The sequence below is a fragment of the Ursus maritimus genome, unplaced genomic scaffold, assembly GCF_017311325.1.
Source record: "Ursus maritimus isolate PB19 unplaced genomic scaffold, ASM1731132v1 scaffold_17, whole genome shotgun sequence".
In the NCBI taxonomy this organism is placed as follows: Eukaryota; Metazoa; Chordata; class Mammalia; order Carnivora; family Ursidae; genus Ursus; species Ursus maritimus.
The window spans coordinates 43,167,583-43,194,410 of NW_024424119.1; the positions used below are offsets into that span (position 1 = coordinate 43,167,583).

The 26,828-nt window shown below is 46.5% G+C and overlaps 1 protein-coding gene across 1 annotated transcript in view; it reads right to left on the minus strand.

Moving 5' to 3' along the window:
* Positions 1–26,828, minus strand: part of ASTN2 (astrotactin 2) — an 844,435-nt gene that overhangs the window by 341,717 nt on the left and 475,890 nt on the right. Inside the window, 1 exon segment of the mRNA XM_040631793.1 lies at positions 2,110–2,260. Within this exon segment, the coding sequence (XP_040487727.1) occupies positions 2,110–2,260 (151 nt within the window).

Here is a 26,828-nt window from a genome sequence, read left to right on the forward strand (position 1 = left end):
AAAAGAGAACAGAGGCAGGCAACTTACGCCTTTCAGAAATACCAGCTTCATGTTTTGGAGACCACACTGCTGATCTGGGACATCTTCTAGAGTTGTGTGCCCACTGCCAGCTCTAAGACGTGGGCAGATCCTCCTCTCTCTCACTGGGCCCCACTTTTCTTTCATGCAAAATGGAAGGTTGGGTTGCAATACTCTGAAGCAGACAGCTGCGGACACCAACCCCCCTTCCTGTTGCTTGCACCCTACTTTTCCTAGAGAGTCTGGGCCTTCCCTCAACTCACTTCCTTGCCTTTTAGGTGTAGGTGTCACTTGGCCCAAGTCCCAGGTATGACTGGGTCTCAGATGAGCCCAGCCCTTCCCCCCGACCACAGTGACTGGTACAGTGACAGGCATGAGGACCATGCTGGCCCAATGAGATGAAATCCCGTGACTTGAGCTGGAGGGACTGGGACTGTGTGGGGAAGCTATGGTTGTCCAGACAATGGCATGTTGCTGAGGAAAGCAAAGAGAAGAGGGATCCCAGTGGCATGGTTTGATCCCCTTAATCCTACTGTGCTTGGATTCTATTTGATCCAATATATTTCTTCTTTTTGCCTAAACCAGTTCTGAGTTTCTGTCACTTATAATCCCAAGAATTCTAATAAGAAAAAAATCTCCAACTGGCCATCTACCTCTGGAGATCTGTTAATCTTTGAGTCTACAATTCAGTTTAATTGCATTATCTCATTATCTAGGAGTTTCTTCTTTGTATTGGTCTCCTGGCCATCGTCTATTTCCCTACCCGTGGTGCAGGAACATTACAAGCTGACTGTGTATTTTATTTCCTGTGGTCTCTCCTAGAGACACAGCCCTGGACCACATTCCTGGTCCCATTCCTCCCTCCATCCCTCATTTCCTTCTTATTTACTGAGATGGTTGGGGTGCTAAGTTAAATCAACAGATTCCCTGGGTTCTCTCTCTGTCTATAGCGTGGCATAAACTAGAAAAAAAGCCAGTCTGTGCTATAAATGATCACAGGGGCGATACCAGATGTAGCAGGCACGTGAAAACAGTATTATTATTTAGAAGAGTATGGTCACTTTTCCAAGGTGGGGAGGGAAAAGAAGACAAATCTGGAAAGAGGTCTACTTGTTTGCTACACAGGCTGATGGGAGCAATTCACTCTAGGCTAACAGACGGTAGGAGCAAAGGCTCTGAGGCATTACACGGGGACGTATGTTCAGAGAACCACACCCAATTCACTCTACCGGCTTTAGTGTAGAAGAAAACACAGTGATGGAGTGGTTGGAAAGGGCCAAAGCAAGAAGGCATCGAACACCAGGTGAAGAAGTGGAGCTTGAAGGGAGATGTTTACCAAGTGTCCTTCCATGAGCTCTGCCTCCCCACACATATAACACTCACTAAATCGTTACACATTCAGGTTCCTGGGACCTAACCCCCTCTACAGAATCAGCATTATTGGTGTGGGACCCTGGAACCTACAGTTGAAACAAGCACCCTAGGTCATTCCTATAAAACAAACTGTCCAGTTTAAAAGCCTCTTCTATAGGCAACAAAGATCCTCAAAGATCCTCTGTGTCCTTATACCCTGCTCGATTCTGGAGCTCTGGGCAGACAAGTCTGCCATGCCCCTCCATGCCCTTGCCTTGGCCATCCCCACTCTTTCTGTAACCTAAGTTGACCCATCTTTTGAAGCCAGTAAACACCAAGTTCCCCAACTTCAACGAACGTTAAGGTCTCCACTGAGACTTTCTCTTCTGGACATCTCATTGACATGATCCCATTATGTCCAGAGATAAGACATGCCCGACCTCAGCCCCAAATGGACAGTCACCTTCTTGAGGCCAGGAGCTCTCAAGGACCTATTGCATATTGGGCACTAAAGTTCTGATGTCTCATTTCTGTCTTCCAACAATTCCACAAGGTAGGTTTAACTATCCCACTTTACAGATGAAGAAACCAAGGGAGCCCGGTGTGCCGAAGGCTACAGAGGCAGTAGCTATGAGTAGCGTGATGCCCTTTCACGAGTTCCCCCTCACAGGGAGGGGCCTCCAGCAAGCAGCCTTGGCACCTGGGCCAGCACCACGGTCATGGGCCCACGGCACTTACCACACATCCTGAGGAGTCTACCTGGCGGTCAGACACGCACTTGAAGTTTCGAGTGCAGCCCCCGTTGTTCCGAGAGCAGTCCCGAACCGGCCCAAAGGAGGACAGCAGGTCATTGATGGTTTCGAAGTATGTGGACAGCATTGCTTCTTCCCTTGGAGACAAAGGGGATGGTTAAAGCCCAGAGACACGAGTATCATTAGATTAAAAATAAAAATTAAATATGCATTCATTACAGTTAAGAGCATCATTTATGATATTTGTAATCAAGAAGATGATACAGATACATATTTAAAAAGAAAATAGTACGAAAAAGTTCAATAGGTATGCCATCATATGACCTGATGTTTGTCTACTTGTGATGAAGAGAAATATGCTTGGAACTTGGCACTCGTTATTTCATTAATCCTCATAATTCGGGAAGGTAGGCACGAGATTTCCATTTTGCCAGTCTGTGAACTGTGGCTCAGAAAGGTGAAGTGTCTTGCTGACGTCCACCCAGCTAGTAATGTGGCAGAACTGAAGTTTGTGCCAAGCTCCATCTGGGTCCAAAAGAGAAAGCTCTTCCCGCTCCAGGACTCTTAACTCACATTCTATATGTTTCTATAGATTCCAGACCTCCCCATAGCAACTCTGCAAAATGGGCACATTCCTATTATTCCTACTTTGGATATATATTGAAACTATAAAAGGTATGGGATTTCCCCCAAATTAAAAAGCCTATAAACAGCAGAGCCAAGACACAAACACAGGACTTCCTGACTCTAGAACCTTAGAACTTTATTTTTCATGCTGTTGCATAAAAGTGACACCATCCAGACTGGAAGCAATAGCTGTTGGAATGGTCATGGGATTCTAGGCAAATGCTTCCTTCCTCCCAAATGAGGCTCCCTAGAGATGAGACTGGACTAGGTACCATAATTCATGGATCTGCCAAAATTTTTTTTTTTAAAGATTTTATTTATTTATTCAACAGAGATAGAGACAGCCAGCGAGAGAGGGAACACAAGCAGGGGGAGTGGGAGAGGAAGAAGCAGGCTCATAGCGGAGGAGCCTGATGTGGGGCTCGATCCCAGATCGCCGGGATCACGCCCTGAGCCAAAGGCAGACGCTTAACCGCTGTGCCACCCAGGCGCCCCTCGGATCTGCCAAAATTTTATTAGATGAGATATACAGACAGGAGTTTTGCATGCTGCTTTCTGGCAAAAGGACCCCGGATATGGATATCCTAGTGCTGGCATATCTGTGATGGCCGCAGTCGCAGGGGGTATCAAAGGGACACCACAGGCAGTGAGTAGAGGTACACATTATCCCATGATATAGGACTCACAGGATCCAGAATTGTGAAAGAAGGGAGATGCTTGTTGCAAGAAGAGGCCAGGGAGCAATACTGGTGATGCCCCTGGACCATCCTTCATCCTTCTCCTCCTGCTTCCCTCTGGAGGCATGGAGTTCTAGGTTTCGGTGTCTTAGCTTATTTTCAATCTCCAGTATGACCCCCTTCTGTACTATCTTTCATACTGACTGCCAGTGAACCTTATAAATTCCAGCTTTAATTAGACACGTCATTCATGAATAATAGCTTTCCATTACTTACAGAAGAAAATCTAAGTTATTTTCATTGGCATTCAAGATCCCAGAGTAATTTCGTCCCTGCGTGCCTGTCCAGCTCCATTTATCCTGTTCTCATATTCTCTACTGGCTAGCCACAGGTCTCTTCTCATTCCCTAAGCACACAGTCTTAGGTTAGGTTCTCTGAGAACAGGCTCTGAAACAGAGTTGCGCATAACAGGTTTTTCAAGGATCTCTCTTCTACACTTGTAGGAAGTAAGCAAGGCAGGACTGGACAAGGGCGAGGCCGACCTGCAATGTGGTTAACACATATAGATCTGAAGCTTCAGGTTTCCTTAGGGGAGCTCTAGAGCTGGGTGGCCCTTTAAGGATGTCCTCATTAGAGACAAGGAACCCTGTCCTCTGCATCACCCTGTCCTCTGCATCACCATGTCGGCCAGGCACTGGCCAAACGCTGCCACCTGGAAGGTGGTATCCTTGGGCAAGGCAGTTCCCTGTGGCTGAAGGCAATACCCAGTGAGGAACACAGCTATGGGCCATGAGCCATGAGCCACGATCCAGGGGATGGGCAGGTCAGCCCTGAAGAAGGGATCTGAGTATAATATGTACCTTCACTTCTCAGAATCCTTAATCATGCTTTTGGGTCTGGGATGCTCATCTCTAACTTTTCTCCCTGATAAAATCCCAAGAATCCTTCAAAACTATCCAAATTCACCCATCCATCCATTCATTCATATATTGCACATGCTTATTGAGTAGGAGACACGATTCTAAGTACTGGGGATGCAGAAGTGACATAGGACAAAGGCCTGACCTCCAGAGAGCTTGCCATGACCTCCTTTGTGAAACCCTGTCTACATCCTCCAACCAGAATTAATTTCTTTTCCCTCTGAACACATTGTTTAAATCTATTATCTCACGGATCTTAATCATCAGCTCTATGGTTTCCCAGAAAGATCATAAGCTTTTTGAGTAAATGTCTCAAGAGTTACTCATCCCTTTCTAGCCCCCAGCACAAGGCCTGGCAAAAACTTGTGATAAGTAAATGTTTTCCAGAAGAAACAAAACACCAGAAGGCATGGATGCAGCCTCCACCTGTCATTGGTCTCACCAAGAGTCTCTCCAACAGGATATGCCCCTGCCCACCCCCAGCTCTAGGCTCCCGTCCCAAGTCCTTCATGCCTGTAGTACGGGGACAACAGAGAAGATGGCAGGAGAGCGGCTGAACTAGCCCTTGCTTCCCACCTTGACACAGAATGAGGTCAGGAGGCCAGGTGGATGGGGGAAGAAAACTAACAGTTGCTGAACTGAAGTTCTTGGAAGACTTGCCACTTTTGAATCATGGAAAGAGTTGAGGATTCTGAGAAGACATTAAGGCTATTAAAATATTAATATCCTTAGAGGGAGAAGAAGAAGTGAGAATCAAAATGAGGAGATAGGGCGCCTGGGTAGCGCAGTCGTTAAAGCGTCTGCCTTCGGCTCAGGGCGTGATCCCGGCGTACCGGGATCGAGTCCCACATCGGGCTCCTCCGCTATGAGCCTGCTTCTTCCTCTCCCACTCCCCCTGCTGTGTTCCCTCTCTCGCTGGCTGTCTCTCTGTTAAATAAATAAATAAAATCTTTAAAAAAAAACAAAACAAAATGAGGAGATAAAGACAGGGAGAGACAAGCGGAGAAAGTGTGAGACCACGTGAAGAGATAAACATGTAGAGAAATTGCTAGAAAGAAGAGAAATGAATGGAGAAATGGATGGGTGGGTGGATGGGTGGCTGGGTGGGTGGATCGGTGGGTGGATAGACAGACAGACGGACGGACAGGAAAACATAGAGACAGAGAGACACATCCAGAGGAGTGTCATATAGGGAGAGATTACAAGCGAGAGACAGAAATGAAGAGCTAGATTAGGAAGAAAGAGGAGTAGGAAACAGATTTATAAAGGAGAAAACATCAAGGTAAACAGAACAAGGGTGTCCTGTATGGAGCACGGTGGGGAGGGAAAGGGATGAGGAGGGGGCAGGGGAAGAGAATGCAGAAGGAGACAGCCTCAGAAAGACAGAGAATGAAAGCAAAGAGGAAGACCCTGAGTGAGTGGAAGAGAACACACACAGGGACACAGAGAGCAGTCAGAGAATGACAAAGAAAAACAAAGGAAGAAAAGAGAAAAACAAGCAAAAAATGTCACCTTGCAGTGGAACCTGGAGACAGCTCAGGCTATACAAATAAGGAGGCTGTTAGCTGTTAAAAGGATTGATTCTGCATAAACATCAGTTACATGAGGGGAACATTATTTCCAACACAAAGACGTGACACTGGGGCTGTTACTGAGTCTAGCAGCGATTGTGTCAGGCTGGAGAAATGAAGACCCAAGCGAGAGAAGTAGCTGAAGGCCGACTCTGACATTTTCTTAACTCTAGACTTAATCCCTCATCCCAGCTGCTGAGTTCAGGATTCCGGGTCTGTTGGAGCTTAAAGCTGCCCCGGTCACTGGGGGCAAAGGATCAGGGGACTAGCGCTGCAGGTGGAGGTGGGCTGCGGTGACAGAGAGACCTGGGTGACTCACAGCTTTGCCAGAAATCACCATCAGCACCCACAGCTTCATCACTTCTAACTTCCCGAGCACCTGCTGTGCATGGACACTGTGGTAGGCTCCTTCCCTGTGCCCTTTCTTTTGACTTTCACCATTTTCCCAGGAAGTATACCTTTTTACTCCTACCCTGCAGCTGGAGAGACTGGGTCTTGGGGGGAGGGGAGTTCTGTCACTCGCCCTGGTCCATGAGGTGGAGAGGCTAGGGTGTGCATCCAAGTCAGCCTGATATCAGGTTCTGAGCTTTCTCTGTGCCATGGGTGAGCTGGGCCAACTTGCCCTTGCCCCTGGGCAAGTCTGAGCTCTCATAACAGGAGAGCCGGTAGAAATCTGCATCCAATCTCTCTGTGTCTTCAAGGAAGAAGAACTGGAAGGGCAGAACCTGGACAACCTTTGCATTCCTCCCAGCACTGTCTCCTGGCCTGTGTATACGCTGTAATAGCCTCAATCCACACTGGAGTAAGAGCGGGAACCACAGTGCACTCATTTCCCAGTGCTCCTGTAACAAGTACCTCGAACCGGATGCTTTAAGACAAGAGGAACTTATTTTCTCCCAGTCCTGAAGGTTGGAAGTCCAAACTCGCGGTGTCAGCAGAGCTATGCTTCCTCTGTAGGCTCTAGGGGAGAATCATTGCTTGCCTCTGCATAGCTTCCCATGGCTCCTGGCAACCCTTGGCATCCCTTGGCTTACAGCCAAATCACTCTAACCTCTGCCTCCATCCTCACATGGCATTCTTCCTGCATCTGAGTCTTTTCCTCTTCTTACAATGACACCATCCATTGGATTTAGCATCATCCTAATTCATTATGACTTGCCTCGATTACATCGGCAAACACCCTATTTCCGAGGAAGGTCACATTCTGAGGATCCAGGTGGACGTGAATTTTGGGGGCACATGACTCAGAGGAAAGTTCTCAAGCTCACGCTGTAGGAGAGAGCCAGGACTAGAACATTCTGGTCCTTGGCTCTTACTCCAGTGCTGCTAATACCACACCAGCTTTTCCAGCGCCAGACCCTGCATGTTACACTATGGTATTTACAAGGCCTGTAAAGTCTTAGAAAAAGGATACTGATGAAGCCAAGCCACTTCTCCTTCATTTGAGAGGAGAAAACACCAACTTTAATTAAGTACATAACACATCCCAGGCAGAACAGGGGTCAGCAAGCTTCTCTTTATAGGAGTCCATAGTAAATATCTTAGGCTTTGGAAGCCATACAGTCTCTGACCCAGCTACTCAATTCTGCTTTTGTAATGCTCAAGCAGCCACAGAAAATATGCTATGACGATATGCCAAATGCAATGAGTTAGCATGGTATGTTTCAATAAAACTGTAGGTACGAAAAGACACAACAGGCCAGATTGCTATTTCTTGGTGTTTCTTTGTTTGTTTTAATGGGAACTCCCGCAGGTCAATGTTGGGAGTTAGGATCTGAACCCAGGTATGCCCAACTCTACAACCCACGTTCTTGCTCCTACATCAAGTTTCATCTGCACCTCAGTCTTCTCTTCTGTAAAGTAGAGACAATGTTTCCAGCTCCCATTGTGAGAACACAATGACAGGATGCCCAGAAGCCCAGTGCAAATCTATTCATCATCCATTCACTCCAGACACCTTTGGGCACCCACTGCAGGCCAGGTACTGAGCTGATCATGACACCGGCTCTCCTTTGGCCTCTCCAGGCCTCTGTTTCTGCACCTGCCAGGTCCAGGTGCTCTCCACAGTGTTGCCAAGCACCTCTCCAGCCCTGGTATTCGAATTTTTTCTTTCTGATAATCCTGGTTTCAAAACGAACTCAACCAGACCCCAGCAGGCTGAGTGCGGCTGCTATCCCCACACTACCTGATTGCTCACGTGCAAATGCATCCCCTGGGTCCCATTCGGCTGAGTCAGCAGAGCCCCACACAGGGTGAGCATGAGGCAGGGCAGCTGAGAACAGATGCTGACATGGCGTGCTCTTAATAAACACCAGGGGAGGTCTGTGTCAGTCACAGAGAGGTATGAACAGATGACTCAGGGCCCAGACACTGACACGGCCCCACGGATGCGGACTAATCATTCTCTAATAACAATGGGCAGGCTTGTCTCCTGAGCTCCCAGGGAGGGAAGAACCTCGGACAGGCACCTCCACCCCGCAGCATGAACAGCAGTGTAGACCAGTGGACATGCAGCAGCTTTGTCTCCTGGCTTCACCCACTATGACACACTGGACAAGTCCCTTATACTCTGAGCCTCCACTTCCTCATCTGAAAAATGGGTATATGAACACCTAGCTGGCAGAGTTAGCATGAGAAATAACATAGACAATATATGTAAAATGTTCCCTGCACAGAAAGTGCCCAATGGCTGGTAGTGACTAGTACTATCTTAGTGTCCCTTGAAGTTGCAAAAACCATGACTTGAGAATGCAAGGAGCTCAATGTCAGAGAAAGGAAGGTCCTGGGACTTTATATTGTCTATTTACTCATTCAAATTTTTCAGTGATGCCTAACTTCTTTCTGGGCCCTGAGCTGATTCCTGGGGCACAAAGGCATAGGTAGGACATAGCATGAGCTAGGGAAGTAGAAAAAACCACAAAAGTTAACCTCGCAATATAACTGGGGCCACAGGATCATAAAGAGGTCCCCCTCAGCCAGACCCTGGAGTGAGGGGTCAGACAAGGCTTTTTAGACGGGGCAGTATTGAACCCCAGACATAAACGATGAGCAGGAATTGGCCAAATGAAGGAGAGTAGTACAGGATAAGAATATTCCAGGAAAAAGGGACAGAATATGTTAAATCCCAGAGAGGGAGGGGAGGACATGTTCTGGTTAAGGGAACTTTAAGCAAAGAAAGGAAGCAGGAATGTTGGGAGGAGGTGGGGTGTGGCAAAGATTGGGGCAGCAGAGGCTGCCAGCAGACAGGCCAGGCAAGGTTTTGTGTGCCAGGCCTTGGCAATCTTGGACTTCACCCTGGGAGCTATGGGGTAGCCTTCAGAGATTTCTAAAAGCAGATCCTACTTTTATTGAGACTAGTAACATAGATTGGTATTTTCTATAAATCATTATGGCAATAAAAACAACGATAGTGAATGCTTCTTGGACGTTCATCACATGTCCTGAAATGTATCAAGCATGGCTTGTGTCCACCTACTTAATCCTCATTAAAACCAAACCAAACCAAACCAAACCAAACCAAACCAAACCAATGATGTAAATGCTATGATCATCCCCATTTTACAGAAGAAGAAACTGAGGCACCATGTTGAGGCTGAAACCTGTTCTGAGACCAACCGAAGATAATGTAGGTACAGTCTCAGGACAGTGGCTTCATCAAGATGAGTCATAAAAGCCTCCCGGGCAGGGGTGAGCTGGCACAGGCCACGGGGAGGCAGATTTGGGCTTTTGCAACATCAGAGCCATTGAGCAAGTCCTGCTGCTGCCGACCACTGCAGGAATGCAAACAGAGGAGGGATGGCCATTTTCGGGCTGGTTGTGGAGGACAGTCCAGCTTCCGGGGAGGGCTGTACTAGTATCATCGTGATGGGGAAAACAATGGATAAGATCTACTGAGAACTGAAGACACGAAAGCTTTGATGTAACATGGCTTCTCGGGTTATTTCTTGCCACAGCCCCGTGGGGTGCTGCTATTCCTATGGCCCTTCTGTTGATTAAAACAGAAATGCACACTCTCGCGTGCAGGAACCCACACTCACGGCGGTGGGGGCTGGCCCCGTGTCACACAGTAAGTCAGCGCGGCGGAGCCGGGGCCCTGCCCAGGGGCGTCTGACTCCGAGCCAACACTGTCCTGTTTTCCTCCTTCCCATCCCTTCCCAGCTGGAGCTTCTGGAGCTGGTATTCCAGCTGGCACTTCTCATTCCCCTTCCTCCAGCGATTACAGTTCACGCTAATTTAGGTCAAGAATATATATCGCTGTGCAGAGTGGTCTCCGAGCTTCCTGCGAGTGTCTGTGCCTTTGAGTAGCTCGCAAGCTTCCTGCGTGCTGACATTCTTCCTCACTCACTCCCCACCCATGTGCTGGGTGTGCTGCAGCTGTTGGGGGAAATAAGCCCAGACGAGGAAGGCAGAGGAGGGACAGGGGGGCCCATCAGCTGCGTGGTCTTGGGGACAAAGAGAAAATGACTGTGAGTGTCCACTGCCCCTCAGTGAAATGGGGACAGCAACATTCAGCTCACGCGGTTGTGGTCAGGACTCCAGAGGAGGAAAGCTGTCAAGGCCACTCCTCTGCACCGGGCCCAAACAGGGGGTCTCGATAAGGGGCTGTTGTGTTTCAGAAATGCATTTGTTCCTCTCAGGAATATCTCCCCAGCACTCGCCGTGGGGGCTGGAGGTTTGAGATACAGGGAAGAGCAAAGAGGGCAAAGGCTTTTGTTCTCTTGCAATACACAGCTCACTTGATGGCACGGAGTCACCTGGCAAGCCCCGTGTCTATTCCTACTTCTAAATCTCTGCCTGTGTCTGCATCTGTAATCACAAACTATGACAGATGCTTGAAAAGGCGGGGTGGTCAGAGACCCTAGGTCAGAGGGGCCCGTCTAATCTAGGGAGTGGAGGATGGGAGCTGGGACACTGGGGGAAGCTGATTTCCCCCAAGAGCATCAGGCAGGCCCAGAAGCTAAACCAGCCAGGGGCCTGGTGAAGTTTTTGTCACCTTGGAGCTCTCCCCAGGAGTGTCAGGATAAGCTGTGACCCCCACCTCCACGTGCCCAACGACCCCGGAGTCCATCCGATCTCTGAGGCCATCATTCCTTGGCAAAAAGCTATCACCTCGTTCTGACTGCTCCATCAGAGAAATTCTCCTTCTCACCCCATCCCCCTTTCTCCAGCCCCTTGTGAATCCCATCATCATATTTAAAAGGAACCATTATTTAAAAAGTTCAGTGACAAATGCTGAGGCTTGAGGATTATTTATTTATGAACTACCCACATGGAGTCATTGAGAGCTCCTTGCAGCTCTCATCTCAGAGAGAAGCTCATTAAGATGGGCCCCAGGGGTGGGAGGGCAGGGGTTCTCAGGAGCAGTTGCTCAGGTAGCCCAGCTGGAAGTGTGCCTGCTCCCCAGGATGGGTGGCAGGCCCCGGTGAGCTGGGGTGGCAGACGGCGCTGCCTGGAGCCAGGAGAGCTCAGTGGTAGAGAGTAAATGGGGCTGCGTCCTCCAGCAGGAAGAGCACAGGCTGGAGGCTCCAGGCATGGGACCTGGGTCCAGCTCTGCCTCGCTCTGCTGTGTGTCCCCAGGTGATGTCCCACTCTCTCTGAGCCTTTCAGATTCCACATCTATACAACGACTGGGTGATCTTGAAGGGTCCTTCCAGCTCTGAATTCTAATAACGTTATGTGGCTTTGCAAGAAAGATAGGGTGGAAATATAAGAATGGGGTAGTGGGGAGAGACAATACCCACTGTTTCCACTGTACCTGTCATCGCCATTGTTTGGCCCCTAAGGAAATCAAGGGACTGATACAATCAGCAGAGAAATAAGAAAGTGTTACCCTGTGTTATCATGAACAAGCCATGGACTCAAACCAGGCCCTGCCACTTCTCAGCTGAGAAAACTGTCACAACTCATTTCGCCCCTCTGAGGCTCAGCTTCCTTAAGCACGGGTCATGGACAACAGCACCTAACTCTTAGGTAACCATGAGGATCAGGAGATAATAAAAGCTCCATGAAGGCAGGGCTCTGGCTCCCTGACAGTAGTCCAGCACCTGAAACCCTGGACAGGCTTCTAGATGGTTAGCGTGAAGATGAACGAATGCATGAATGAATGCATGAATGAATGAATGCAAACTGCTGTCCACTACTCCATCCATGCACTCATTTTTATTGCTGTGTTGTTACTAACAAAGCAAGCTTTTCCTCAGTCCTGAAAGTTACTCAAACCAGAGAACAGGGGGCTCCTAACTCAGGGCCCAGGACCCCTTTGTCAGCCTGCAGAAGCATGTGGGCCACATCTTAGAATAACATTTTTAAATGCAGAAAATCAGATGCAGAAAACATTACAAAAGAAACCACTTAACAGAAACAGTTTTTAAAAAGCCAGTTGCAATATAATAATATATATGCTTCTTTGTTGACACATTAAATAAAAAGATCTAGTAAGAGATGTAATAATGGCCATAAATTGGAAGTACTGATGAGCAGAAACTAGATTTGAGGATATGCACTAAAGGAAAGATGACAGAAAACTGCATGTGATTTCTTCTCGTGACAAAGTCATAGGTGCTATTAACACACCCATGTCTACAACAGAAGAAAACGCTAAATTTCAGTGAGTGGTTGGCAAAAGTAAAAATGAATTATATATTCATGAAATATATATTCTGTGTGATTTCATGGACCTCCAGCATGGACCCCAGGTTGAGAGCCTCTGCCTAGACCAACACTTTGCGAGAGAAAATTTCTCCCTGAATATCTGCTGGTGTGTGAGCAGAACCAAAAGCTTGGGTCAAGAGAAGAAGGGACAGGACATTAAAACCCAGCTATGATCACACCAACGTCATTCCTTCTTGCAGGGGAATGGGCGGGGTGCTGAAGGGAGAACAGACTTTGACTTCAGACAACAATTTTACAAAGCCCTCAAGGGTGTGTCCTGGCATGAGGGACCCCCTCCCCGAGCTTCTGTTTCCTCATCTGTAACTGCATCGTTAAATACATCATTGCTGTGTTTCCTGCAGGGGGGCGTGGGACTGGGCGGAATAAACAAGGCAGTGAGTGCACCTGTGCAAAGATGCAAATGCGAGCCCCCCCCTGCCGCTCATCTACTCTTCCTGGGGTGAGACAAGTTTACTGCAGCCACCCACACTTAGAGCTGCCCCGTGTACCACGGTGGGGGAGGGTGCATTTCTGCATTCCTTAGCACCTACTGGGTACCAGGCCATCTGCTAGATACACAGCACCCAGAGGTGCCCGACAAAGCCCCGCCTTCAAGAAGAGCATAGGCTGGGGCAAGGGGGAGCAGGATTCGCAATAATAAGCAGAGGGAACGCTTATAGTATAGATGCATAAAAATACATGAGATCCACAAGAAGAAGTAATGAATTTTTCCTGGCCTGATTAAGGAAGGCTTCCTGGAGGAGGCAGCAATACATTGGCTCTTCAAGGAAGATGAAGACAGTGATGAGGAGGAGGAAGAGGGAAGGAAGAAGAAAGGAGGAGACGAAAGGCAGGACAGGGTTCAGAGGATGGCACAAAACAGAGTAACTAAAATGTGTTAGGGAGTGGGGAGGGAGGACTGTTGGGAGAAATAGGCAGAGAACCCATTATTAAAGTGAGCGGTGAGCCCCAGAAATGGAAGCTTACCAGTTCAAGCCCAGAAGGCAGATCTTATTACCCCATATTATCGTTGAGAAAGCTGAGGCTCAGAGTGGTAAAGTCATATACGATCCTATAGTTCCTGAAAAGTGGAGCCCCAGCAGGAATCCAACCAAGATCTGAAGTCCAAGCTCTCCTCTGAGTGTGGCCCTGGATGCCACTTGTAGAAGACTGCTTTCAGGAAATCCACCCAAAGTCAGAATCGGGAACGAGAAAGCTTGAGGAATAGGACTTCGGTAATGGGGAAAGCACTGCTTTCCCCAAAAAGGCAGACCTCACCCCCCTTTCATGGCCTTACACATTCCATCTCCTCCTCCTCTGGCCCTGGAAATTCAGGCCACTAGCTTGCAGGGGACGCCTGGGTGCTGGGGAACACAGGGAATGTGTGGTGGCAGCAGGGACTCTGACCTGCTCTCCAGACAGCTGTCGCCCTGCAGCCAGGCTACACGGGCCTTGGGGGTTTCTCTCCTGCCCTCTGCACCCCTACCCTGCCAGGGGCCTGTGCTTCTGGCTTGCTGTCCCAGCCAGGCTGCCTCTGTCACATGCTGGCGAGAGGGTCCCAGGACCAGCACAGGTGGGAGGGAGCCAGTACCTGCCTCCCTCCCAGGGCACTGGCCAGTTCCTGCAGAAAGTCCTAGAGCACAGGCGCACTGGTCATTGCTGGGACAGGGAAAGAAGTTTCTAAAAAGTGTCTGGAGGACGGGATAGGCATCAACTTCGTTTTCCAACCTCACGAGCTTCCCCTTAGCTAGGGGCATGTTAGACCCAGTCTGCTGACAAATCCTCACTGTCTTTGAAGACTTACTCTCTCCTTCATTCAGCCAAGTCAAATTGGTCGTGTTCTCTGTGGCCTCACTGAAGGCTGAGTATGCTTTCTTAGTACTCATAAGAGCGTGGTAGCCAACAGAGTGGGCTCCCCACCCGCACTGTCTCCTGCAGTACTCACAGCACCCCTGCAAGAGAGGCCAATGCAACCCCACTGTGTAGACGCATGACTGAGTCTAAGAGAAGCACGAGATCTGCTTGAGGTCACGATCAAGTCCACACCTAGCTCTGTCTGACTTCAAAGCTGGGGGCATTTTTAATTTCCATGCCAGCCCACCACCCATATGAACCCGTCTCATGAAGGAAGTGTGTATACAGCCCACCTCCTCTGGGAACAACTCCACGCACAGCACAGGGTTTGGCCTGGAAACGGGTATGGGGGATGTTTGAGCAGAGAAGGAAAGAAAGGAGGGCTTCGAGAGGAAGGAAGGAAGGAGCAGCGGCAGGTTTTATTTTCCCATTACGCTGTGGGTTTCTTTTTTCTTTTTTCTTTTAAATGATTTTTTATTATATTATGTTAGTCACCATACAGTACATCCCCGGTTTCCAATATAAAGTTCAATGATTCATTAGTTGCGTGTAACACCCAGTGCACCATGCAAAACGTGCCCTCCTTACTACCCATCACCGGTCTATCCCATTCCCCCACCCCCCCTCCCCTCTGAGGCCCTCAGTTTGTTTCTCAGAGTCCATAGTCTCTCATGTTTCATTCCCCCTTCTGATTACCCCCCCTTTCTTTATCCCTTTCTTCCCCTGCTGATCATCCTATTTCTTATGTTCCGTAGATGAGAGAGATCATATGATATTTGTCTTTCTCTGCTTGACTTATTTCACTTAGCATTATCTCCTCCAGTGCTGTCCATGTTGCAGCAAATGTTGAGAATTCGTTCTTTCTGATAGCTGAGTAATATTCCATTGTATATATGGACCACAACTTCTTAATCCAGTCGTCTGTTGAAGGGCATCTCGGCTCCTTCCACGATTTAGCTATTGTGGACATTGCTGCTATGAACATTGGGGTGCATTTGGCCCTTCTCTTCACTACGTCTGTATCTTTGGGGTAAGTACCCAGTAGTGCAATGGCTGGGTCATAGGGTAGCTCAATTTTTAACTTTTTAAGGGACCTCCACATTGTTTTCCAAAGTGGCTGTACCAACTTGCATCCCCACCAACAATGTAGGAGGGATCCCCTTTCTCCACATCCTCTCTAACAATTGTTGTTTCTTGCCTTGTCAATTTTTGCCATTCTAACTGGTGTAACGTGGTATCTCAGTGTGGTTTTGATTTGAATTTCCCTGATGGCTAATGATTTTGAACATTTGTTCATGTGTCTGTTAGCCATTTGTATGTCATCATTGGAAAAGTGTCTGTTCATATCTTCTGCCCATTTTTTGATTTGTTTATTTGTTTCTCGTGTATTGAGTTTGAGAAGTTCTTTGTAGATCTTGGATACCAGTCTTTTATCTGTAGTTATCATTTGCAAATATATTCTCCCATTCCGTGGGCTGCCTCTTAGTTTTTTTGACTGTTTCCTTGGATGTGCAGAAACTTTTAATCTTGATGAAGTCCCATAAATTCATTTTATCTTTTGTTTCTCTTGCCTTTGGAGATGTGTCATGAAAAAGGTTGCTTTGGCCGATGTCGTAGAGGTTGCTGCCTATGTTCTCCTCTAGAATTTTGATGGATTCCTGTCTCACATCGAGGTCTTTCATCCATTTGGAGTTTATTTTTGTGTATGGTGTGAGAGATTGGTCAAGTTTCATTCTTTTGCATGTAGCTGTCCAATTTTCCCAGCACCATTTATTGAAGAGACTGTCTTTTTCCCACCGGATGTTTTTTCCTGCTTTATCAAATATTAGTTGCCCAAAGAGCCGAGGGTCCATTTCTGGGCTCTCTATTCTGTTCCATTGGTCTATGTGTCTGTTTTTGTGCCAGTACCATGCTGTCTTTGTGATCACAGCTTTGTAGTACAGCTCGAAATCCGGCATTGTGATGCCCCCAGCTTTGTTTTTCCTTTTCAACAGTTCCTTGGAGATTCGGGGCCTTTTCTGTTTCCATACAAATTTAAGGACTATTTGTTCCAGTTCTTTGAAAAATGTCCTTGGTATTTTGATCGGGATAGCATTGAAAGTGTAGATTGCTCTGGGTAGCATGGACATTTTAACTATGTTAATTCTTGCGATTCATGAGCATGGAATATCTTTCCATCTTTTTATGTCTTCCTCAATGTCTTTCAAGAGTGATTTATAGTTTCTAGAATATAGGTCCTTTACGTCTCTGGTTAAGTTAATTCCAAGGTAACGTATGGTTTTTGGTGCTATTGTAAATGGGATGGATTCCCTAATTTCTCTTTCTTCGGTCTCGTTATTCGTGTATAGAAATGCAACTGATTTCTGAGCATTGATTTTGTATCCCGCCACGTTACTGAATTGCTCTATAACTTCTAATAGTTTGGGAGTGGATTCTTTTGGGTTTTCCATATAGAGTATCATGTCATCTGCGAAGAGAGACATTTTGACTTCTTCCTTGCTGATTTGGATACCTTTTATCCCTTTTTGTTGTCTGATTGCTGTTGCAAGGACTTCTAGTACTATGTTGAATAATAGTGGCGAGAGTGGGCATCCTTGTCGTGTTCCTGATCTTAAGGGAAAGGCTTCTAGCTTTTCCCCATTGAGAATAATATTTGCTGTAGGCTTTTCATAGATGGCTTTTATGAGATTGAGAAATGTACCCTCTATTCCTACACTCTGAAGGGTTTTAATCAGGAAAGGATGCTGTATTTTGTCAAATGCTTTTTCTGTATCAATTGAGAGGATCATATGGTTCCTGAGTCTTTTCTTGTTGATATGATGTATCACGCTGATCGATTTGTGAATGTTGAACCACACTTGCATCCCAGGGTTGAATCCCACTTGGTCATAATGGATAATCCTTTTAATGTACTGTTGGATTCTTTTAGCCAGGATCTTGTTGAGGATTTTGGCGTCCATATTCATTAGGGAAATCGGTCTGTAATTCTCCTTTTTGATGGGGTCTTTGCCTGGTTTGGGGATCAAGGTAATATTGGCCTCATAGAATGAGTTTGGTAGCTTTCCTTCTGTTTCTATTTTTTGAAGTAGCTTTAGGAGAATAGGTGGGTTTCTAAAGGCAGGAGTCTCTGCCCCCACAGGGCCCAGTACAGAGACATTTTATAGGGAGGTGCTCCATATTTGTTGAATATTTAAATGAACGGATGGATGTGTAAACAGACAACAGGAGAACTCGCAGAGGAATTCCTCAAAGAACAAATACACTAGGCAGACTTCCTGGGAAATTGGTCTTTGAAAGAATTTGAGCTTTCAAGAGCCCAAGGCTCTGTACCCTTAAGGGCTCCCCTTGTGGGAATTGCTGGGCCACAGTTTAGGAAGATGAAGAGATAAAAATGCAGATCAATGTCCCCTGTCTGCCGGCTAGGCCCCTTGAAATGGGAGCCGTCGTGCAGCAGGTAGACCTCGAGTTCTAGAGACCCGCCATGCAACGCATCACCTGTGGCTGACAACACGGTGTCGTGCAATTTAAAATTTTGTTAAGACAGTAAATCCTGTGTTCGATGTTCTTCCCACAGAAAAACCAACAGACTAACAAAAACAACAAAAAAGGAAGAGGCAGGAGGAAGCTTTTGGAAGTGATGGATATGCTTAGTATCTTGATGGTGGTAACGGTTTCACAAGCGTATGCATATCTCCAAACGCACCCCACTGTATGCACTGAGTATGTGCGGTTTTTTGGCATATCAATTACAGCTCAATCCAGCTCCTAATCATTACAATACAATGTGCCCTTGGCGGGCACCTGAGTGACTCTGGTGGCTGAGCATCCAAACCTCGATTTCAGCTCAGACCATGATCTCAGGGTTGTGCGATTGGGCCCCAAGTTAGGTTCCACGCTGAGTGCGCATCCTGCTTAAAATCCGATTTCTCCCTCTCCCTCTGCCCCTTCCCCGGCTTGCACACTCACTCTCTCTCTTAAAAAACAAAACAAAACAAACACAGCCCTTGGAACACCAAGCCGCCACTGACAAGGTCATGATGTTCCCCAGACTTCACAGTTACAGAGCAGTCTCCAGCCAAGAAATTCTCTCTCTACATGGGTCCTTTGAGGTGGCTTCCCTGTACCGCCCCTTGGGCCTTGATTACCTTCTGACCCTGCAGGTGGCCACAGCCCAGTGCTTTCCCGGCTCCTGGAAATGGCCAGCTTCTATGTGGTAGGCAGGGGTGCAAGGAGAAATTCAGCCAAGTTGCAGGAAGAGAGTGGACTGAAGCCCTGAGGGAAATGTAGGGTGGCAGGGACTCCCAGAACTGGACAGCACTTTGTAATTCCGAAATGCGTCTCGGACAAAAAAGCCAGAGCTGGAACAGTGGGGGATGCATTTTCAAGGTGATGTATCGCTTTATTGGGCTGTCACAGTTGTTCCTGGTCTTGTTTCCATTTTATAGATGAACAAACTGAGTCCCTGAGAGGTAAAATGGTTTCCTTAAAATCAGACCCTTGGATGTTTTGAGCAGTGTCCATGTTCTGTGGTGGTTGGTGGGGGGTGCTGCTTGGAGGAGAGAGGGTTCGAGAGGTTTTGAGTGTGGCTGTAGGATAAAACATATGCATCCAGGGTAGTATGTATGGGGAATGGAGGGGACCATGTGCCAGCAAAGGGACAGGAATTCTAGAGAATAAAATCCTGTTCTGCAATGTAAGGGAATCTATTCTACAACACGGACGTAGGAAGGAGACAAAATCCAAGTGGCGTTAGAACAAAGGAAAGAAAGAAGTATGTGAAGAAAAGTTGGGAACACTGGAAAGCATTCAGGACCCCAGGAAGAGGAGTCGAAGTTGGAATCCCAGCTTGGCCTGCAACCTCACTGCGTGACCTTGAGTCACACGGTCTCTCTGACCTTCGCTTCCTTGTTTGCCAAATGAATATTATAGCACCAACCCCTCAGGATAGATATGGCCACGAAATTACATAAACCATTGAAAGCAGCGCACACGTAGCCTGACGCGGAGTAAGAGCCCAGCCAGTGTAACTTCCCTCCTAGCCGCACCCCTCGGCCAGGACCTGGGGTGGCATAGTGGTGGCAGATTCAAAGAAAACACAATTTTGCAAGAGACTCCATCTTAGGAACCACACAAGGCCCTCTAGCTACCTACCCAAACGTTACTTTAATCTATACAATGGAAATTCCAGGCAGAAAAAGGCATGTCCAGTCTATCAGCTCTTTGGGGAAAGAAAAAAAAAAAAAGCTGCAGTGGTTAGTGAGTTATGGTAATTAAACAGTTCATTTACTGGTTGAACAAGAGCTATTGTTACTTTGAAGCTTCTGGATTCTCTGTAGCACAGTTTGACAAATGGGGTTTTTATGGGGTGAAAATCAGCAGGTGATTTCCCACAGATCATTCATAATGATAAGACTGTTAGGTATCCAAAGCCTGAAAAGGTGATTCTTAGTTTCTTTAGAAGCAACAAAATAATCATCCATCCATCCATCCATCCATCCATCCCTCTCTCCCTCCCTCTGCCCATCATTCCATTTATCCAACCATTGCAAAGATATTTAGTGAGCACCTGCTATGCCCATCCCTGAGCTAGGAGCAGTCAGAAATACTGATGAGAGCTAAGCCATCGCCTCTGCCCTCAACGAGGCCAACGATCTTGAAGAGTAGAAAAGGTCCGGGGAAAAGGTCTGTGGGAGGTCAGAAAGGAAGGAGGATGCTTCCAAAATGGGGTTAGGGGAATGGGTGAGAGCTGGGTCTGCAGACTGAGAAAGACTTCAACCTTCTCAGGTCTTTGGTATTTCGAGCCATGCATATGTATATGCTTCTTCAAAAATAAGCATCTTATTTACCAAAAATAAAATCAATGGTGACACTGGGAAAAGAGGTAGAGGAGGAGAAAGGAGAAGAAGAGGGAGATTATAGATGGAAAATAGGTCATTGTATCTGAGTGTGAAGGCAAAAAGCGAAAAAATCAGAGGACTGAATTCAAAGAAGATGGGGTTGAACAAATGAAATCTAAATGTCAGCTCTTCTCCAGAAGTTTGCATGTGTCTTAATTTGCATTTATTTGATAAGAAGGTACTAGTTTTCACCAACCAAGTTGTCAAATATTTTTGTCAAATGATAACTCTCGGTGCAGACGAGGGTAAAGTGAAGTGTTTTTCCTATTCAACTTGTACTGGCATAAAATTTATGAAAAGAAATTTGGTAAAATATATCAAAACTCCTGACGTGTTCATATGATCTGACCTAGTGATCAAAGTAGCGCCTTTTAAAGGAGAAATCAGTAATGGTCCTAAGGATGTACCCACGAACACGCTCTTACCCATATCATTTAAACACGGCTAAAAGTTGGAATGATTTAAATTATTTCACAGTGACAATATGGCGACAAACATTATGGTTCATTCATAGGATATGCAAAAATTTAAAAATCAGGTTTTCTAGGAACAGCGAATCATATGGAAAATTTTATAACAGCAAGTTTTGCGTTTTTTTTTTTTTTTTCAAAAAAAAGTGCAAGGAAACATGACATACACGCAAACACACACACACTTGGAAAAATAATCAAGAAGGAGGGGGCATTTCACTGGGTTGGATGTGTGGGAATGGGGGTAAGACCATGGAGTAGACAGGCCCTAGATGTGTTCATACTGTATCTACCTTCCCTTCTGTAATAGCACTCTTGTCAGTTTTGTAGAAATTTACACCCATCTCCCCATAGACATACACACACTGGCTGTGGTCTCGTAGATGCCTTGGTCAGGGCGCCCTGCAGTCCTCTGGCCTTTAGGTGAGCACGTGACCTGAGAACTAGGCCAATTAGAGGTTGACCCCTGGAATCTGAAACTTTATGGCATAAAGGGCAAGGATCATAAAGGTTGGAAATCAATTGCTTATAAACGATCCATGCTGCTGTACCTTGTGGAAGTTCTTCTGGGTACCCCGATGGGGCATGTCTCCTTTGGTTTGCTGACTGCTGTCATAAACGCTGGAAGTTTCTGACGGGAATGACATAAATAGAGCTATGTCTACAAGTGGTTAAGGGACATTTTAGAGCAGAGCGTCTAGATTCAGTTCAGTGTATCCTGAGTTTTGCCAACAGAAGACCAAGATGAAGATTCAGGATTTTCGAAGGCTGTTGGGAGAGGATCCCATTTCAGGCAGTCGTGACTAGTAGGGATGTGTGTTTTGTGCCTTCCAAGAGAGAGGCCCACAGAAGGCAGCAGGCCAGGGAAGGAAGGCCTGCATCAAGGTCCTGCCTCTGCCTGGAAGAGCACTGAGGAAGTAGGAGGAAAGGAAAAAAGCAGAGAATGTACTTTGAGGCCAATGTTCATAGAGTCCCTTGGTAAATTCACTCTCACAGTTGGGCAGCCAGGCAAGCAGGCTTTACCTGGAAGGGCTGTGTCTTACAAATCTAGGGCTGAGCTTGGGGGTCTGTGCTGCCGGGAGACCTTGGGGTACAGAAGAAAGCCAGTAAGCCTGGAATCTGAGCAAAGTAAGCTCAAGTTGCCCCCTTGCTGCTAATCTGACAGATCTTAGTCACTTCCCTTTTCTGAGCCTCAGTTGTCCTATTCTCAACAGGGTGTTTACTCATTCATATGAAAGCATGTTCATTCATTCATTCATTCATTCATTCATTCACAAATGTCTATCAAGTGCCTACTACTATCATTTAGTGCTGGTTTAAGCTTACACAGGAAAATAGGTTCTTTCCTTATGTCAGGAGAGTGAGAAGGCTGTGGTGCCACCCAGAGAGGATGGGGAGCTGTGCACCCCTCACTTCTGCACTAATCCCCTCATCTCCAGGTCTTAAGGATCAGAGTGGACGACCACAGGCAGCCTGGAGCTCGATCCTGGCCACAGAGGCGCTGTCAGAGAGATCCATAGCACCGGAAGATGCAATTATCCACCCCCAGACTTGCTCTGCCCTTTTTGTTCCAGACAAGGCCACTACTGGGCCTGCTGGGGGCTTGGGAAAGAAGGAGTGTGGGGGAAGGGGGCAGGTGGAGACAGTGTTCACGGGCTCCTTACAGGGTCTGTGAAGAACTCAGGTGCACACTGTGCACACATAGGGAGTTAGGACTGACCTCTTCTCCAAGTTGAGCCACTTCTCCCATGCGGGAAAGAATCTGACATTGCAGCAATGTCAAAAGATATTTACTGAACATCTACTGCATGCTAGGCATTGCTCTGGGTGTAGCGAAGGAGGTGGTGTATTGAAAAAAAAAAAAAAAGAGTCCCTTCTCTCCCGGTGTTTATGTTCTAGTAGGGGGACACTAATGTCAAACAAGTGAAGGGGGAGCCAAGAGTTAAAGAGCTAAAGTGCGAAACAGTTATTGCAGTGGAAGGGGGAGGGGGCTTGGCAGTGCTAGGGTGGGCTAAGGGGGGGTCCTGTGCCAGTTTAGGAAGGTGGTCAGGGAAGCTTGGTAGGGTCATTAAGATCATAAAATGGGATAGTGAATGCAGAGTGATTAACACAGCACCTGGTTAGAGCAAGTACTCCGTAAATTGCTGCTGTCATTGTTACTGTTAATTATGCTCTAAGTCCCTTTTCTGACTATGCGGACATCAATGCCTATTTCACAGGATCACTGAATAGATTGAATGTGGAAATATATAAAAATAAATTTAATGGCAAATTCAATGAGTGATTATTGAGAGCCTGCTATGTTTCAGGGGAGACAGCCATAAACAAACTATAAATACACAGTGTAAAGCCAGAGGGATAAGTGAAGGGAAAGAAGGCAAGGGCTGAGAGCGAGACTCCTGGGGGAGACAGGCTGTGTTGGTTTGGGGACAGTGGGTGGGGAAAGGGCCACCTGAGGCCTGAGGAGGTGAACTTTAACAGAAGCAGGAAGGAAGTGCTGGAGAGAAGTAGGCTGGGGATATCGTGTTGCAAGTGGAGAGAACAGCAGGTTCAAAGGTCCAGAGGCAGGGGCGGGGATGGCCCTGCAAGGAGCCGCAGGGGCCAGATCACAGAACATCCTGAAGGTGACGGGAAGGACTCTGGGTTTTATTACAGGTAAAATGTGAAGGCATTGGGGGGTTTTGAGCAGAGTGCACTAATCTGATTCACAGGTTAAAAAGGATAACTCTGACCACTCTGTGCAGGTAATAGTATATATCATCTTATTCATCTGTGATGGGTGTATCATGAGATCAGAGGTAACATATGCAAAGTGTCTGGCACTCTTTCTAAAATAAATATATTCACTACACGTCTACTATGTGTAGGCTTCTGGGGACACAGTGTACATAGAGACAGCCACTACTTCTTGTCCTCGTGGATCTTCTGATGGTTTCATTGGCACTGTGTAGATACTCAATGTTATTACCACATGATATGAACTATATTTTATATTATATTACATTATATTATACTATATGAATAACATAGCATTCATATTTTTATCTCTCTTGCTCCATAAATGACAGTATCAAAATCTATCAGAAGATCATTCTCAGAAAAAAGGAAGCAGCAAAAGAAAAAATACAGGAGAAAGAAATAATGCAGAAAGGAGCAAGGACATACCATTTCTCACCCCCGTATCTCTGAGTATACGGCTGTGACCTTCCTCTCCAATCAGTCTCTGGAGGACTCCTATTCCCATTCCAGAGCCCAGCTCACTTATTACTGCCTCCATGCAGCCAGAAGCCCACCATCCGCCATACCACTCAGGCTGAACTGCTGTTTACCTGCCTGTCCACCTTCCTGGATCCCGTGTCCATCCCTATGGAGGCACATCCCAGAGCACGTGCAGACACTGTTTGCTCATGACATGCATTCCTCTCATTTATTTGGGTATCCTCAGTGATGGGCACAGGGTCCGACACGTGGCTGGTGTAATAAACATATGCAGAAGATGGAAAAGAAAGCAGGAGGAGAGGATGGGAAAGAGGTAGGAAGAGAAGAAAAGGACTCCAGTTCTTTCCTCCCCCTTTTCCAGGTCATGCGGAAGCTCATTTTAGTCAACAAGGGCTGTGAGTTTATCGATCCACATTTCTGAGGTATTGAACTCAGTTTCTATTGACAGAAATAAGTACCCACAAGGCTGGGGGAGAGAAAAATGTGCTGACAGCTAGCAAATCATACCCCTGGTGGTGGAGTGCCTGTCTATGCCAAGGGGGACAATCATTAATTTCCTGATCCTTCATAGTTACATTTCTTGGGTTGACTGACAAGTTCATTTTGGGGATTCATCAGGCCCTTTAGAAATAAACTCCCTTCTTATTCCATGTTTCTAACTGCACCTACCACCCAGATGATCGGCTGCCTGGGACTCACATAAACATTTCAAATTGCTAGCGATAGCTCAACATGGTAGTTAAAGGAAATCTTCCAGTTTCTGCATGATATAATCAAGAGAACCTACTTTCCCTGGCATCTCAATTCTGTGCACAGAACCAAAGAGGCTTTCATTCACTGTCCCTGCCTCCCCACCTTTAAATCAATGATACCCCAGCATTTAGCTGTGAGATGGTTTGCTGGCAGGCGGAACTTGAAATTAAGTCTCTTGCAAAAGCTGAGTGATTCTGAGTAAGTCACTTGACCTCTCTGGGCTTCAGTTTTCTTGCCTGAAAAAGATGGATATGTTGTGAATGACACTGTTGATGAGGAAAACATGAACTAACAGAAGTGGACAGATTAAAGCTCTGTAAAGGGGAAGGACGCCTGTCATACTAACTCATTAACTCTCCAAATGAGTCTTGTGATGGCCATCCCCCTTTTAAAGACAAGAAAACAATAATTCCAACAAAGGAAGTAACCTGTTGCAGGCTGTAAGTCCCGGAATTGTGATAGGGACCCAACTCTGTTTTAGGCAGCAGCTTACAGAAAGACAATTTATCATTAATCTTATTAGTGAGTTTGCTCCTATGCCTGGCCTAAAATTCCATTTGGTGACAGTGGCCTTGATTTTAGCAAAGGTAGAGGGTAGCAGAGCTTTCTGCTAGCCTTCACACTGTTCAAAAAAGACACAACAGGCCCAAAATGGAGTCACCTGTGCTAATCCCAAGTCACCAAACCAAAACTAATACCTAACCTAATGGCCGTTTCAATCTCCCCAAGGAATGTCATCTTAACCAGTCGTTCTAGAATTTTCTGATCAGCACCAGTGAAGTAATCTGCCTAATAGATACTTTCATCCCTGAGAGAAAGGTTACCTTGCCCAGTATCTATTTTTCCCCCCATTCATGACTTCTTTGACCCACCCCCTCTCAGCCTTTAAAAACCTTTCCTTTTCTATAGCTCTTTGGAGCGCCTTTGTATTTGCTCGACAGGATGGTGACCTATTCATGAATCATTAAATAAAGCCAATTAGATCTTCAAATTTACTCAGTTGAATTTTGTTTTTTAACCACATAAACAAAGCACTTCAGTCCATCTAGAAATAATTCTTCCAGCTCCGAGTCATCAAAGCAAAATTCTTGGAACCCAAAAGCCTGGTGTTGATGTAGCTAATATATTCATGGTTGAGTTTATTTTGCTAACAGTAGCCAGAGGTACCTTGACATTTGCATTAATATACAATTTCTCTTAAAGACTGTTTATATTTTGAAAAGGTTTTGAATAGTTCTAACGATTAACTTGGGCAGGAAAATTTCTCTGTTGAAAGACAATGAGCCACATGAAGTGGAGCTTTTGGGGCGAGACACAAGGTATTTTGCTTTCATTTACTCACAGACATTTACTGAATACCTGTTGTTCAGTGGCATTCAGGTGCCGGGTTCCTTTTGTAGCGCCCGCTACACTGGGGAAGACCAACACTAACCCAATAATGCTGTTTCCTACGTGTCCAACGGTGACCGTTCACTTCTCGTGTGCTTTATTACCGCAAATCCGTGAACTAGCCACTGTGTCACTTAACCCCATGTTATAGTTGAGGAGACAGGCATAGTGAAGCACAGGGAGGGACAGGAGCAACGTCACCCAGCATGCGAGCGCAGAAGCTGGGATTTGAAGATGGGCTGTGAAGAGCCTGATGGTGTCATGTGATTGACAGCTGGGCTCTGGGCCATGAGATGAGCTTATTACAGCTGGGGGGTGGGCATATCGGGAATCCGCTGCACGATACTTTCTTCTTTGGTATACGTTTGACATTTTCCTAATAAAATATGTATGTATTGTTTAAGAGGACAGGCTCTGGGGGTGCCTGGGGGTGTGGTCGGTTAAGCGTCTTACTCTTCATTTGGGCTCAGGTTGTGATCTTGGGGTCGTGAGATCGCGTCCCGCATCTGGCTCCAAGCTGGGCATAGAGCCTGCTTGATTCTCCCTCTCCCTCTGCCCCTCCCTACCCTGGCTCTCTCTCTCCCTCTCTCTTAAAAATAAAAAATGAAAATAAATTTAAAAAAGTAAAAGTACATATTCTGGAGCCAGACTGCCTAAGGTCTTAATTGTGGCATAAC